Source organism: Scyliorhinus torazame, chromosome 1 (genome assembly GCF_047496885.1).
Source record: "Scyliorhinus torazame isolate Kashiwa2021f chromosome 1, sScyTor2.1, whole genome shotgun sequence".
Lineage (NCBI taxonomy): Eukaryota > Metazoa > Chordata > Chondrichthyes > Carcharhiniformes > Scyliorhinidae > Scyliorhinus > Scyliorhinus torazame.
This window is the reverse complement of record NC_092707.1, coordinates 104,174,770-104,187,932: the sequence shown is the minus strand read 5'-3', so window position 1 is coordinate 104,187,932 and position 13,163 is coordinate 104,174,770. Positions and strand designations below refer to the sequence as shown.

The following is a 13,163-nucleotide window of genomic DNA, read 5'->3' as shown; positions in this document are numbered from 1 at the left end:
CTGGAGCGAGTGGGGGGGGGGGGGGGGGGGGGGGTCGAGACGGGGGTATGCCGCTGTGGGGAACAGGCCGGGTGTGGGGTGCGGGCACGTGGCTGGCCGAGGAGGGGGTCATGGCTAGTCGGCGGGGGAAGGGGGCGGGTAGCCCCCTGATCCGGCTGATAACCTGGAATGTAAGGGGACTGAATGGGCCGGTTAATCAGGCCCGCGTGTTCGCGCACCTGAAGGGGCTCAAGGCGGATGTGGTTATGCTCCAGGATACACACCTGAAGGTGGCAGACCAGGTAAGACTGAGGAAAGGGTGGGTAGGTCAGGTGTTTCACTCGGGGCTAGATGCCAAAAATCGAGGGGTGGCGATCTTGGTGGGAAAGAAGGTGTCATTCGAGGCGTCGAGCATTGTGCAGACAATGGCGGTAGGTACATAATGGTAAGTGGTAAGTTGCAGGGAGAGAGAGTGGTACTGGTCAATGTGTATGCTCCGAACTGGGACGATGTGGGTTTTATGTGGCGTATGTTGGGTCGGATCCCAGACTTGGAAGTGGGGGGCCTGATAATGGGGGGAGACTTTAACACGGTGTTGGATCCGGCACTGGATCGCTCCAGGTCTAGGACGGGTAGGAAGCCGGCGGCGGCTAGAGTGTTGAGGGGATTTATGGACCAAATGGGAGGGGTGGACCCTTGGAGATTTGCAAGGCCGGGGGCTAGGGAATTTTCATTCTTCTCACGTGTCCATATGGCTTATTCTCGAATCGACTTTTTCATTTTGAGTAGGGCGCTGATAGCGAGAGTGGAGGATACCGAGTATTCGGCAATAGCCATTTCGGACCACGCCCCGCATTGGGTGGACTTGGAGATGGGGGAGGAGAGGGACCAGCGCCCGCTGTGGCGCTTGGAGGTGGGGCTGTTGGCAGACGAGGAGGTGAGCGAGCGGGTCCGAGGAAGTATAGAGAGGTACTTGGAGACCAACGACAATGGGGAGGTCCGAGTTGGGATGGTATGGGAGGCACTGAAGGCGGTGGTGAGGGGAGAGCTGATCTCCATTAGGGCCCACAAGGAGCGGAGGGAGCAGGGGGAGAGGGAGAAGCTGGTGGGGGAGATGGTGAGGGTAGACAGGAGGTATGCAGAAGAACCTGAGGAAGGATTGTTGAGGAAGAGGCGCAGCCTCCAGGCCGAATTCGACCTGGTGACCACCAGGCAGGCGGAGGTGCAGTGGAGGAAGGCCCAGGGGGCGGTCTACGAGTATGGGGAAAAGGCAAGCCGGATGCTGGCGCATCAGCTTTGGAAGCGGGACGCAGCTAGGGAGATCGGGGGAGTTAAGGACAGGGGAGGGAGTGTGGTGGGGAGTGGGGTTGGCATCAATGGGGTCTTCAGGGACTTCTACGAGGAATTGTACCGATCCGAGCCCCCACGGGAGGAGGGAGGGATGGGCCGTTTCCTGGACCAATTGAGGTTTCCAAAGGTGGAAGAGGGACTGGTGGCGGGACTGGGGGCCCCGATTGGGCTGGAGGAGCTGATCAAAGGGATAGGAAGCATGCAGGCGGGGAAGGCACCGGGGCCGGATGGTTTCCCGGTTGAATTCTATAAAAAATATATGGACCTATTGGGCCCGCTGTTAGTTAGGACCTTTAATGAGGCAAAGGAGGGGGGGACTTTACCCCCGACGATGTCCCAGGCACTGATCTCCTTGATCCTGAAGCGGGACAAGGATCCTCTGCAGTGTGGGTCTTACAGACCGATTTCCTTGCTAAATGTAGATGCCAAGGTGCTGGCGAAGGTCTTAGCCATGAGGATTGAGGATTGTGTGCCGCAGATCATCCATGAAGACCAGACGGGGTTTGTGAAGGGGAGACAGTTGAACGCGAATGTGCGGAGGCTTTTGAACGTTATCATGATGCCGGCGAGGGAGGGGGAGGCGGAGATAGTGGTGGCGATGGACGCTGAGAAAGCCTTCGATAGGGTAGAGTGGGGGTACCTATGGGAGGTGCTGAAGAGGTTCAGGTTTGGGGAGGGGTTTGTCAGGTGGGTTAGGCTGTTGTATGAGGTCCCGATGGCGAGTGTGGCCACAAATAGGAGGAGGTCCGAGTACTTTCGGTTGCATCGAGGGACGAGACAGGGGTGTCTCCTGTCACCCCTGCTATTCGCACTGGCGATTGAACCCCTGGCTATGGCACTGAGAGAGTCGAGGAACTGGAGGGGGTTGGTGCGGGGTGGGGAGGAGCATAGGGTGTCGCTTTATGCGTATGACCTGCTGCTGTATGTGGCGGGCCCGGTGGGGGGAATGCCAGAAGTAATGAGGATCCTTAGGGAATTCGGGGACTTTTCGGGGTACAAGCTCAACATGGGGAAGAGCGAGCTGTTCGTAGTTCACCCAGGGGACCAGAAGAGGGGGATTGGCGAGCTCCCACTAAAAAGGGCGGAGAGGAGTTTCAGATATTTGGGGATCCAGGTGGCCAGGAGCTGGGGGACCCTGCATAGGCTTAACTTTACAAGGCTGGTGGAGCAAATGGAGGAGGAGTTCAAGAGGTGGGACGCGCTGCCGCTGTCCCTGGCGGGTAGGGTGCAGTCAATCAAAATGACGGTGCTCCCATGGTTTTTGTTCCTGTTCCAGTGCCTCTCGTGTTTATCCCGAAGGCTTTTATCAGGCAGGTTAACAGGAGTATAATGGGGTTTGTGTGGGCGCGAGGGACTCCGAGGGTGAGAAGGATGTTCCTGGAGCGGAGTAGAGATAGGGGGAGGCTGGCGCTGCCCAACCTCTGTGGGTACTACTGGGCCGCCAATGCGACGATGGTGCGCAAGTGGGTGATGGAGGGGGAGGGGGCTGCATGAAAGAGGCTGGAGACGGCGTCCTGTGTGGGTACGAGTCTGGGGGCGCTGGCAACGGTGCCGCTGCCGCTCCCTCCAAGGAGGTATACCACAAGTCCGGTGGTGGTGGCTGCCCTCAAAATTTGGGGGCAGTGGAGGCGGCATACGGGGGAAGTTGGGGCCTCGGCGTGGACCCCATTACGGGGGAACCACAGGTGGAGGGTTTTCGGGTGGCACAGGGCAGGGATACGAAAGTTGGGGGACCTGTTTGTGGACGGGAAGTTCGCGAGCTTGGGTGAGCTGGAGGAGAAGTACGGGCTCCCCCCCGGGGAACACCTTCAGGTACTTACAGGTAAGGGTGTTTGCCAGACGGCAGGTGGTGGAATTCCCGCGGTACTGCCACACACAGTACAGGACAGGGTGCTCTCGGGGGGGTGGGTGGGAGTGGGGAAGATCTCGGAAACTTACCAGGTGATGCAGGAGGAGGAGGAGGCCTTGGTGGTGGAGTTGTAAGGTAAGTGGGAGGAGGAGTTGGGAGAGGAGATCAAAGAGGAGACGTGGGCAGATGCCCTAGGGAGGGTGAATTCTTCCTCTTCGTGAGCGAGGCTCAGCCTCATACAGTTTAAGGTGCTGCACAGGGCACACATGACCGGGACAAGGATGAGCCGGTTCTTTGGGGGTGAGGACAGGTGTGTTAGGTGCTCAGGGAGCCCAGCAAATCACACCCAGATGTTCTGGGCATGCCCAGCGCTGGAGGAATTTTGGAAGGGCGTAGCGAGGACGGTGTTGAGGGTGGCAGGATCCAGGGTCAGACCGGGCTGGGGGCTCGCAATATTTGGGGTGGCAGAGGAGCCGGGAGTGCAGGAGGCGAAAGAGGCCGGAATTCTGGCCTTTGCGTCCCTGGTAGCCCGGCGAAGGATTCTCCTTCAGTGGAAAGATGCGAGGCCCCCAAGCGTGGAATCCTGGATCAGCGATATGGCAGGGTTCATTAAATTGGAGAGGGTGTAATTCGCCTTGAGAGGGTCAGTACAAGGGTTCTTTAGGTGGTGGCAACCGTTCTTAGACTTTCTGGCAGAACAATAGACATTGGTCAATGGCAGCAGCAGCTCGGTGGGGGGGGGTTAACTTTATTTTTGTTTATGTTACTTACACTGGAAGGGTCTGAGGGGGTGTATACACCTGTTGTGTTAAGTCGGGGTGTTAATGTTAATTTATTATATAGGTACGGGGGGGGGGGGGTTGGGGGGTTGCTTTTTTAGATTGTGTTTTGTACTTAACCCTGTTGGGTTCTTTTTTCTTTCTCATTTTGTTATTGATATTTTATGAAAACCTTTAATAAAAATTATTTTTAAAAATTAAAAAAAACTATATATCTTGAACATCATAATCAACAAACCATTATCATTTGTTAAACTGTGTTATATTTACAGGACACATCAGGTAATCATTCATTTTTACAGCGATTTTTAAACTGGGGGTTCCTGCTCTGCCTTCCATCTGGGCTGAAGGCAGATCCCTGCACTGGAAACATCGTTCACATTTCTGTCCAGTTTAAAAACAAACAGACATTCTGTGAAACAAATGCCCAAATTTTTAAGGAATATGATCACTTTTTCTTCTGTTGTACGCACTGAAACTTTTGGGTTTGGCAAGTCACAGGGGGGTTGTTTTCACAGCGGAGTAGAATTTGTTTCCACTCCCCCCTCATTGAGAGATTCTGTGGGACAGTGGATAATGTCCCTGCTTCGGACTCTGAGGCTCCCGGTTCAGATCCCATTCCAAGGCTTGCTGAAACTTTCATAACGGGATCACCCATTTGATAGGAAAGAATGTTGAAGCTGTTACAAAATCTATCCGTGTCTCCAGGTGATAACATGCATGTAAAGGTGTATGTTGGCACTGCAACTCAGAGTCTTGAGTGAACTATAACACACACACTCCCTCACTGATTAACATCACTTGATCTTTGGCCTCTATTTCCAACCAGTCTTTTCCTGAGCATTGGGGGAGGGATTGACTTTATATAAGCAAGGACTGAACCGCCAGCACCTTGAGTCTTGTTGCTCTGAAAAGTGTGAAGAACAAAATGGGCCTGGAGCTGTACTTGGATCTGCATTCCCAGCCCTGCCGAGCAGTCTACATTTTTGCCAAGAAGAACAACATTGCATTTGAGTTTAAACTTGTTAATCTGTTAACAGGTAAGGGTTGGTGCAATGTCAGGGGTCAGTTTACACCACTGTCCGCTATTTAATAATACTCAGAATGAGATGGGAAACTTTATCACTGTGCGTCTTCATTGAGGCTCAAGTGGGAGACAGTGACTTTCCAGGAGCCTGTGTCTGTCCAGGAACCTGTGTGTGTACAAGAGCCTGTGACTGTCCTGGAACCTGTGTCTGTCCAGGAGCCTGTGTGTGTCCAAGAGCCTGTGACTGTCCAGGAACCTGTGTCTGTCCAGGAGCCTGTATCTGTCCAAGAGCCTGTGTCCGTCCTTGAGCCTGTGTGTGTCCAGCAACCTGTGTCTGTCCAGGAACCTGTGTGTGTCCAGGAGCCTGTGACTGTCCAGCAACCTGTGTCTGTCCAAGAGCCTGTGTCTGCCCAGCAACCTGTGTCTGTCCAGTAGCCTGTGTCTGTTCAGCAACCTGCGTCTATCCAGGAGGCTGTGTCTGTCCAGGAGTTTGCGTCTGTCCAGGAGCCTGTGTCTGTCCAGCAATCTGTGACGGTCCAGCAATCTGTGTCTGTCCAGGAGCCTGTGTGTGTCCAAGAGCCTGTGACTGTCCAGGAACCTGTGTCTGTCCAGGAGCCTGTATCTGTCCAAGAGCCTGTGTCTGTCCTTGAGCCTGTGTGTGTCCAGCAACCTGTGTCTGTCCAGGAACCTGTGTGTGTCCAGGAGCCTGTGACTGTCCAGCAACCTGTGTCTGTCCAAGAGCCTGTGTCTGCCCAGCAACCTGTGTCTGTCCAGTAGCCTGTGTCTGTCCAGCAACCTGCGTCTATCCAGGAGGCTGTGTCTGTTCAGGAGCTTGCGTCTGTCCAGGAGCCTGTGTCTGTCCAGCAATCTGTGACTGTCCAGCAATCTGTGTCTGTCCAGGAGGCTGTGTCTGTCCAGCAACCAGTGTCTGTCCAGGAAGCTGTGCCTGTCCAACACCCTGTGTCAGTCCAGGAGCCTGTACCTGTCCAGGAGACTGCATCTGTCCAGGAGACTGTGTCAGTCCAGGAGACTATACCAGTCTTGGAGCCTGTGTCTGTCCAGCAACCTGTGTCTGTCCAGCAACCTGTGTCTGTCCAGGAGTCCGTGTGTGTCTGTCCAACAACCTGTGTCAATCTAGGAGCCTGTGTCTGTCCAGGCTCCTGTGTCTGTCCAGCAACCTGTGTCTGTCCAGGAGCCTGTGCCGGTCCTGCAACATGTGTCTGTCCAGGAAACAGTGTCTGTCCAGGAGCCTGTGTCTGTCCTGGAGCCTGTGTCTGTCCAGGAACCTGTGTCTGTCCAGGAGCCTGTATCTGTCCAAGAGCCTGTGTCTGTCCTTGAGCCTGTGTGTGTCCAGCAACCTGTGTCTGTCCAGGAACCTGTGTGTGTCCAGGAGCCTGTGACTGTCCAGCAACCTGTGTCTGTCCAAGAGCCTGTGTCTGCCCAGCAACCTGTGTCTGTCCAGTAGCCTGTGTCTGTCCAACAACCTGCGTCTATCCTGGAGGCTGTGTCTGTTCAGGAGCTTGCGTCTGTCCAGGAGCCTGTGTCTGTACAGCAATCTGTGACTGTCCAGCAATCTGTGTCTGTCCAGGAGGCTGTGTCTGTCCAGCAACCAGTGTCTGTCCAGGAAGCTGTGCCTGTCCAACACCCTGTGTCAGTCCAGGAGCCTGTACCTGTCCAGGAGACTGCATCTGTCCAGGAGACTGTGTCAGTCCAGGAGGCTATACCAGTCTTGGAGCCTGTGTCTGTCCAGCAACCTGTGTCTGTCCAGCAACCTGTGTCTGTCCAGGAGTCCGTGTGTGTCTGTCCAACAACCTGTGTCAATCTAGGAGCCTGTGTCTGTCCAGGCTCCTGTGTCTGTCCAGTAACCTGTGCCTGTCCAGGAGCCTGTGCCGGTCCTGCAACCTGTGTCTGTCCAGGAAACAGTGTCTGTCCAGGAGCCTGTGTCTGTCCTGGAGCCTGTGTCTGTCCAGGAACCTGTGTCTGTCCAGGAGGCTGTGTCTGTCCAGGAGGCTGTGTCTGTCCTGGAGCCTGTGTCTGTCCAGGAGACTGTATCTCCCTAGGAGACTGTGACTGTCCAGGAGCCTGTGTCTGTCCAGGAAACTGTGTCTGTCCAGGAGATTGTGTCTGTCCAGGAAACTGTGTCTGTCCAGCAACCTGTGTCTGTCCAGCAACCTGTGACTGTCCAGGAGCCTGTGTCTGTCCAGGAACCTGTGTCTGTCCAGCAACCTGTGTCTGTCCAGGAACCTGTGTCTGTCCAGCAACATGTGTTTGTCCAGGAACCTGTGTGTCGAGGAGGCTGTGTCTGTCCAGGAGGCTGTGTCTGTCCTGGAGCCTGTGTCTGTCCAGGAGACTGGATCTGTCCAGGAGACTGTGTCAGTCCAGGAGACTATGTCTGTCCTGGAGCCTGTGTCTGTCCAACAACCTGTGTCAGTCTAGGAGCCTGTGTCTGTCCAGGAGCCAGTGTCTGTCCAGCAACCTGTGTCTGTCCAGGAGCCTGTGTCTGTCCAGGAGCCTGTGTCTGTCCAGGAAACTGTGTCTGTCCAGGAGATTGTGTGTGTCCAGGAAACTGTGTCTGTCCAGCAACCTGTGTCTGTCCAGCAACATGTGTCTGTCCAGGAGCCTGTGTCTGTCCAGGAGATTGTGTCTGTCCAGGAAACTGTGTCTGTCCAGCAACCTGTGTTTGTCCAGGAACCTGTGTCTGTCCAGGAGGCTGTGTCTGTCCAGGAGGCTGTGTCTGTCCTGGAGCCTGTGTCTGTCCAGGAGACTGTATCTCCCTAGGAGACTGTGACTGTCCAGGAGCCTGTGTCTGTCCAGGAAACTGTGTCTGTCCAGGAGATTGTGTCTGTCCAGGAAACTGTGTCTGTCCAGCAACCTGTGTCTGTCCAGCAACCTGTGACTGTCCAGGAGCCTGTGTCTGTCCAGGAACCTGTGTCTGTCCAGGAGATTGTGTCTGTCCAGGAAACTGTGTCTGTCCAGCAACCTGTGTTTGTCCAGGAACCTGTGTCTGTCCAGGAGGCTGTGTCGGTCCTGGAGCCTGTGTCTGTCCAGGAGACTGTGTCTGTCCAGGAACCTGTGTCTGTCCAGCACCCTGTGTTTGTCCAGGAACCTGTGTCTGTCCAGGAGGCTGTGTCTGGCCAGGAGGCTGTGTCTGTCCTGGAGCCTGTGTCTGTCCAAGAGGCTGTGTCTGTCCAGCAACCTGTGCCTGTCCAGGAGCCAGTGTCGGTCCAGGAGGCTGTGTCTGTCTAGGAGCCTGTGACTGACCAGCAGACGGTCTTTCCAGGAGGCTGTGTTGGTCCAGGAGCCTGTGTCTTCCAGGAGACTGTCTGTCCAGGAGGCTGTGTCTATCCAGGAGTCTGTGTCTGTCGAAGAGGCTGTGTCTGTCCAACAACATGTGTCTGTCCAGCAACCTGTCTCTGTCCAGCAACCTGTGTCTATCGAGCGACCTCTGTCCGTCCAAGTGCCGGTGTTGGTCCAGGAGCCTGTGTCTGTCCAGGAGACTGTCTGTCCAGGAGGCTGTGTCTATCCAGGAGCCTGTGTCTGTCGAAGAGGCTGTGTCTGTCCAGCAACCTGTGTCTGTCCAGCAACCTGTGTCTATCTAGCGACCTCTGTCTGTCCAAGTGCCTGTGTCTGTCCAGGAAACTGTGTCTGTCCAGGATCCTGTATCTGTCCAACAACCTGTGTCTGTCCAGCAACCTGTGTCTGTCCAACAACCTGTGTCTGTCCAACAACCTGTGTCAGTCCAGGAGCTTGTGTCTGTCCAGCGACCTGTGTCTGTCCAACAACCTGTGTCTGTCCAGCAACCTGTGTCTGTCCAACAACCTGTGTCTGTCCAACAACCTGTGTCTGTCCAGGAGCTTGTGACTGTCCAGCGACCTGTGTCTGTCCAACAACCTGTGTCTGTCCAACAACCTGCCTCTGTCCAGGAGCTTGTGTCTGTCCAGCGACCTGTGTCTGTCCAACAACCTGTGTCTGTCCAACAACCTGTGTCTGTCAGGAGCTTGTGTCTGTCCAGCGACCTGTGTCTGTACAACAACCTGTGTCTGTCCAACAACCTTTTCCTGTCCAACAACCTCTGTCTGTCCAGTAACCTGTGTCAGTCAAGGAGCCTGTGTCTGTCCAGCAACCTGTGTCTGTCCAACAACTTGTGCCTGTCCAGTAACCTGTGTCTGTCCAGGAACCTGTGTCTGTCCAACAACCTTTTCCTGTCCAACAACCTTTTCCTGTCCAGGAGGCTGTTTCTGTCCAACAACCTGTGTCAGTCCAGGAGCCTGTGTCTGTCCAGGAACCTGTGTCTGTCCAGCAACCTGTGTCTGTCCAGGAGCCTGTGTCTGTCCAGGAGCCTGTGTCTGTCCAACACCTGTGTCTGTCCAGGAGCCTGTGTCTGTCCAACAACCTGTGTCTGTCCAACAACCTGTGTCTGTCCAGGAGGCTGTGCCTGTCCAGGAGCCCGTGTCGGTCCAGGACCCTGTGTCTGTCCAGCAACCTGTGTCTGTCCAGGATCCTGTATCTGTCCAACAACCTGTGTCTGTCCAGCAACCTGTGTCTGTCCAGCAACCTGTGTCTGTCCAGGAGCCTGTGTCTGTCCAGGAGCCTGTGTCTGTCCAACACCTGTGTCTGTCCAGGAGCCTGTGTCTGTCCAACAACCTGTGTCTGTCCAACAACCTGTGTCTGTCCAGGAGGCTGTGCCTGTCCAGGAGCCCGAGTCGGTCCAGGAGCCTGTGTCTGTCCAGGAGCCTGTGCCTGTACAGGTGGCAGTGTCTGTCCGGGAGGCTGTGTCTGTCCAGGAGCCTGTGTCTGTCCAGGACCCTGTGTCTGTCCAGCAACCTGTGTCTATCTAGCGACCTCTGTCTGTCCAAGTGCCTGTGTCTGTCCAGGAACCTGTGTCTGTCCAGGATCCTGTATCTGTCCAACAGCCTGTGTCTGTCCAGGAACCTGTGTCTGTCCAGCATCCTGTATCTGTCCAACAACCTGTGTCTGTCCAGCAACCTGTGTCTGTCCAACAACCTGTGTCTGTCCAACAACCTGTGTCTGTCCAGGAGCTTGTGTCTGTCCAGCGACCTGTGTCTGTCCAACAACCTGTGTCTGTCCAGCAACCTGTGTCTGTCCAACAACCTGTGTCTGTCCAACAACCTGTGTCTGTCCAGGAGCTTGTGACTGTCCAGCGACCTGTGTCTGTCCAACAACCTTTGTCTGTCCAACAACCTGTCTCTGTCCAGGAGCTTGTGTCTGTCCAGCGACCTGTGTCTGTCCAACAACCTGTGTCTGTCCAACAACCTGTGTCTGTCAGGAGCTTGTGTCTGTCCAGCGACCTGTGTCTGTACAACAACCTGTGTCTGTCCAGGAGTCTGTGTGTGTCTGTCCAACAACCTGTGTCAATCTAGGAGCCTGTGTCTGTCCAGGCTCCCGTGTCTGTCCAGCAACCTGTGTCTGTCCAGGAGCCGGTGCCGGTCCTGCAACCTGTGTCTGTCCAGGAAACAGTGTCTGTCCAGGAGCCTGTGTCTGTCCTGGAGCCTGTGTCTGTCCAGGAACCTGTGTCTGTCCAGCAACCTGTGTCTGTCCAGGAACCTGATCCTGTCCAAGAGGCTGTGTCTGTCCAGGAACCTGTGTCTGTCCAGCAACCTGTGTCTGTCCAGGAACCTGTGTCTGTCCAGCAACATGTGTGTGTCCAGGAACCTCTGTGTCGAGGAGGCTGTGTCTGTCCAGGAGGCTGTGTCTGTCCTGGAGCCTGTGTCTGTCCAGGAGACTGGATCTGTCCAGGAGACTGTGTCAGTCCAGGAGACTATGTCTGTCCTGGAGCCTGTGTCTGTCCAACAACCTGTGTCAGTCTAGGAGCCTGTGTCTGTCCAGGAGCCTGTGTCTGTCCAGCAACCTGTGTCTGTCCAGGAGCCTGTGTCTGTCCAGGAGCCTGTGTCTGTCCAGGAAACTGTGTCTGTCCAGGAGATTGTGTCTGTCCAGGAAACTGTGTCTGTCCAGCAACCTGTGTCTGTCCATCAACCTGTGTCTGTCCAGGAGCCTGTGTCTGTCCAGGAGATTGTGTCTGTCCAGGAAACTGTGTCTGTCCAGCAACCTGTGTTTGTCCAGGAACCTGTGTCTGTCCAGGAGGCTGTGTCTGTCCAGGAGGCTGTGTCTGTCCTGGAGCCTGTGTCTGTCCAGGAGACTGTATCTCCCTAGGAGACTGTGACTGTCCAGGAGCCTGTGTCTGTCCAGGAAACTGTGTCTGTCCAGGAAACTGTGTTTGTCCAGCAACCTGTGTCTGTCCAGGAAACTGTGTCTGTCCAGCAACCTGTGTCTGTCCAGCAACCTGTGACTGTCCAGGAGCCTGTGTCTGCCCAGGAACCTGTGTCTGTCCAGGAGATTGTGTCTGTCCAGGAAACTGTGTCTGTCCAGCAACCTGTGTTTGTCCAGGAACCTGTGTCTGTCCAGGAGGCTGTGTCTGTCCTGGAGCCTGTGTCTGTCCAGGAGACTGTGTCTGTCCAGGAACCTGTGTCTGTCCAGCACCCTGTGTTTGTCCAGGAACCTGTGTCTGTCCAGGAGGCTGTGTCTGGCCAGGAGGCTGTGTCTGTCCTGGAGCCTGTGTCTGTCCAAGAGGCTGTGTCTGTCCAGCAACCTGTGCCTGTCCAGGAGCCAGTGTCGGTCCAGGACGCTGTGTCTGTCTAGGAGCCTGTGACGGACCAGCAGACTGTCTTTCCAGGAGGCTGTGTCGGTCCAGGAGCCTGTGTCTGTCCAGGAGACTGTCTGTCCAGGAGGCTGTGTCTATCCAGGAGTCTGTGTCTGTCGAAGAGGCTGTGTCTGTCCAACAACATGTGTCTGTCCAGCAACCTGTGTCTGTCCAGCAACCTGTGTCTGTCCAAGTGCCTGTGTCTGTCCAGGAACCTGTGTCTGTCCAGGATCCTGTATCCGTCCAACAACCTGTGTCTGTCCAGCAACCTGTGTCTGTCCAACAACCTGTGTCTGTCCAACAACCTGTGTCTGTCCAGGAGCTTGTGTCTGTCCAGCGACCTGTGTCTGTCCAACAATCGGTGTCTGTCCAGCAACCTGTGTCTGTCCAACAACCTGTGTCTGTCCAACAACCTGTGTCTGTCCAGGAGCTTGTGACTGTCCAGCGACCTGTGTCTGTCCAACAACCTGTGTCTGTCCAACAACCTGTCTCTGTCCAGGAGCTTGTGTCTGTCCAGCGACCTGTGTCTGTCCAACAACCTGTGTCTGTCCAACAACCTGTGTCTGTCAGGAGCTTGTGTCTGTCCAGCGACCTGTGTCTGTACAACAACATGTGTCTGTCCAACAACCTTTTCCTGTCCAACAACCTCTGTCTGTCCAATAACCTGTGTCAGTCAAGGAGCCTATGTCTGTCCAGCAACCTGTGTCTGTCCAACAACTTGTGCCTGTCCAGTAACCTGTGTCTGTCCAGGAACCTGTGTCTGTCCAACAACCTTTTCCTGTCCAACAACCTTTTCCTGTCCAGGAGGCTGGTTCTGTCCAACAACCTGTGTCAGTCCAGGAGCATGTGTCTGTCCAGGAACCTGTGTCTGTCCAGCAACCTGTGTCTGTCCAGGAGCCTGTGTCTGTCCAGGAGCCTGTGTCTGTCCAACACCTGTGTCTGTCCAGGAGCCTGTGTCTGTCCAACAACCTGTGTCTGTCCAACAACCTGTGTCTGTCCAGAGGCTGTGCCTGTCCAGGAGCCCGTGTCGGTCCAGGAGCCTGTGTCTGTCCAGGAGCCTGTGCCTGTACAGGTGGCAGTGTCTGTCCAGGAGGCTGTGTCTGTCCAGGAGCCTGTGTCTGTCCAGGACCCTGTGTCTGTCCAGCAACCTGTGTCTATCTAGCGACCTCTGTCTGTCCAAGTGCTTGTGTCTGTCCAGGAACCTGTGTCTGTCCAGGATCCTGTTTCTGTCCAACAGCCTGTGTCTGTCCAGGAACCTGTGTCTGTCCAGGATCCTGTATCTGTCCAACAATCTGTGTCTGTCCAGCAACCTGTGTCTGTACAACAACCTGTGTCTGTCCAACAACCTGTGTCTGTCCAGGAGCTTGTGTCTGTCCAGCGACCTGTGTCTGTCCAACAACCTGTGTCTGTCCAGCAACTGTGTCTGTCCAACAACCTGTGTCTGTCCAACAACCTGTGTCTGTCCAGGAGCTTGTGACTGTCCAGCAACCTGTGTCTGTCCAACAACCTTTGTCTGTCCAA

General features: G+C 55.1%; 1 protein-coding gene across 1 annotated transcript in view; it reads left to right on the top strand.

Annotated features, from left to right (window-relative positions):
• The first annotated feature begins 4,805 nt into the window (after window positions 1–4,805).
• Window positions 4,806–13,163, top strand: part of LOC140410707 (glutathione S-transferase theta-3-like) — a 73,149-nt gene continuing 64,791 nt past the window's right edge. The window contains exon 1 of the mRNA XM_072499149.1: window positions 4,806–4,997. Coding sequence (XP_072355250.1) covers window positions 4,886–4,997 — 112 coding nt within the window. The 5' untranslated portion in view covers window positions 4,806–4,885. The remainder of the gene's footprint in view (window positions 4,998–13,163) is intronic.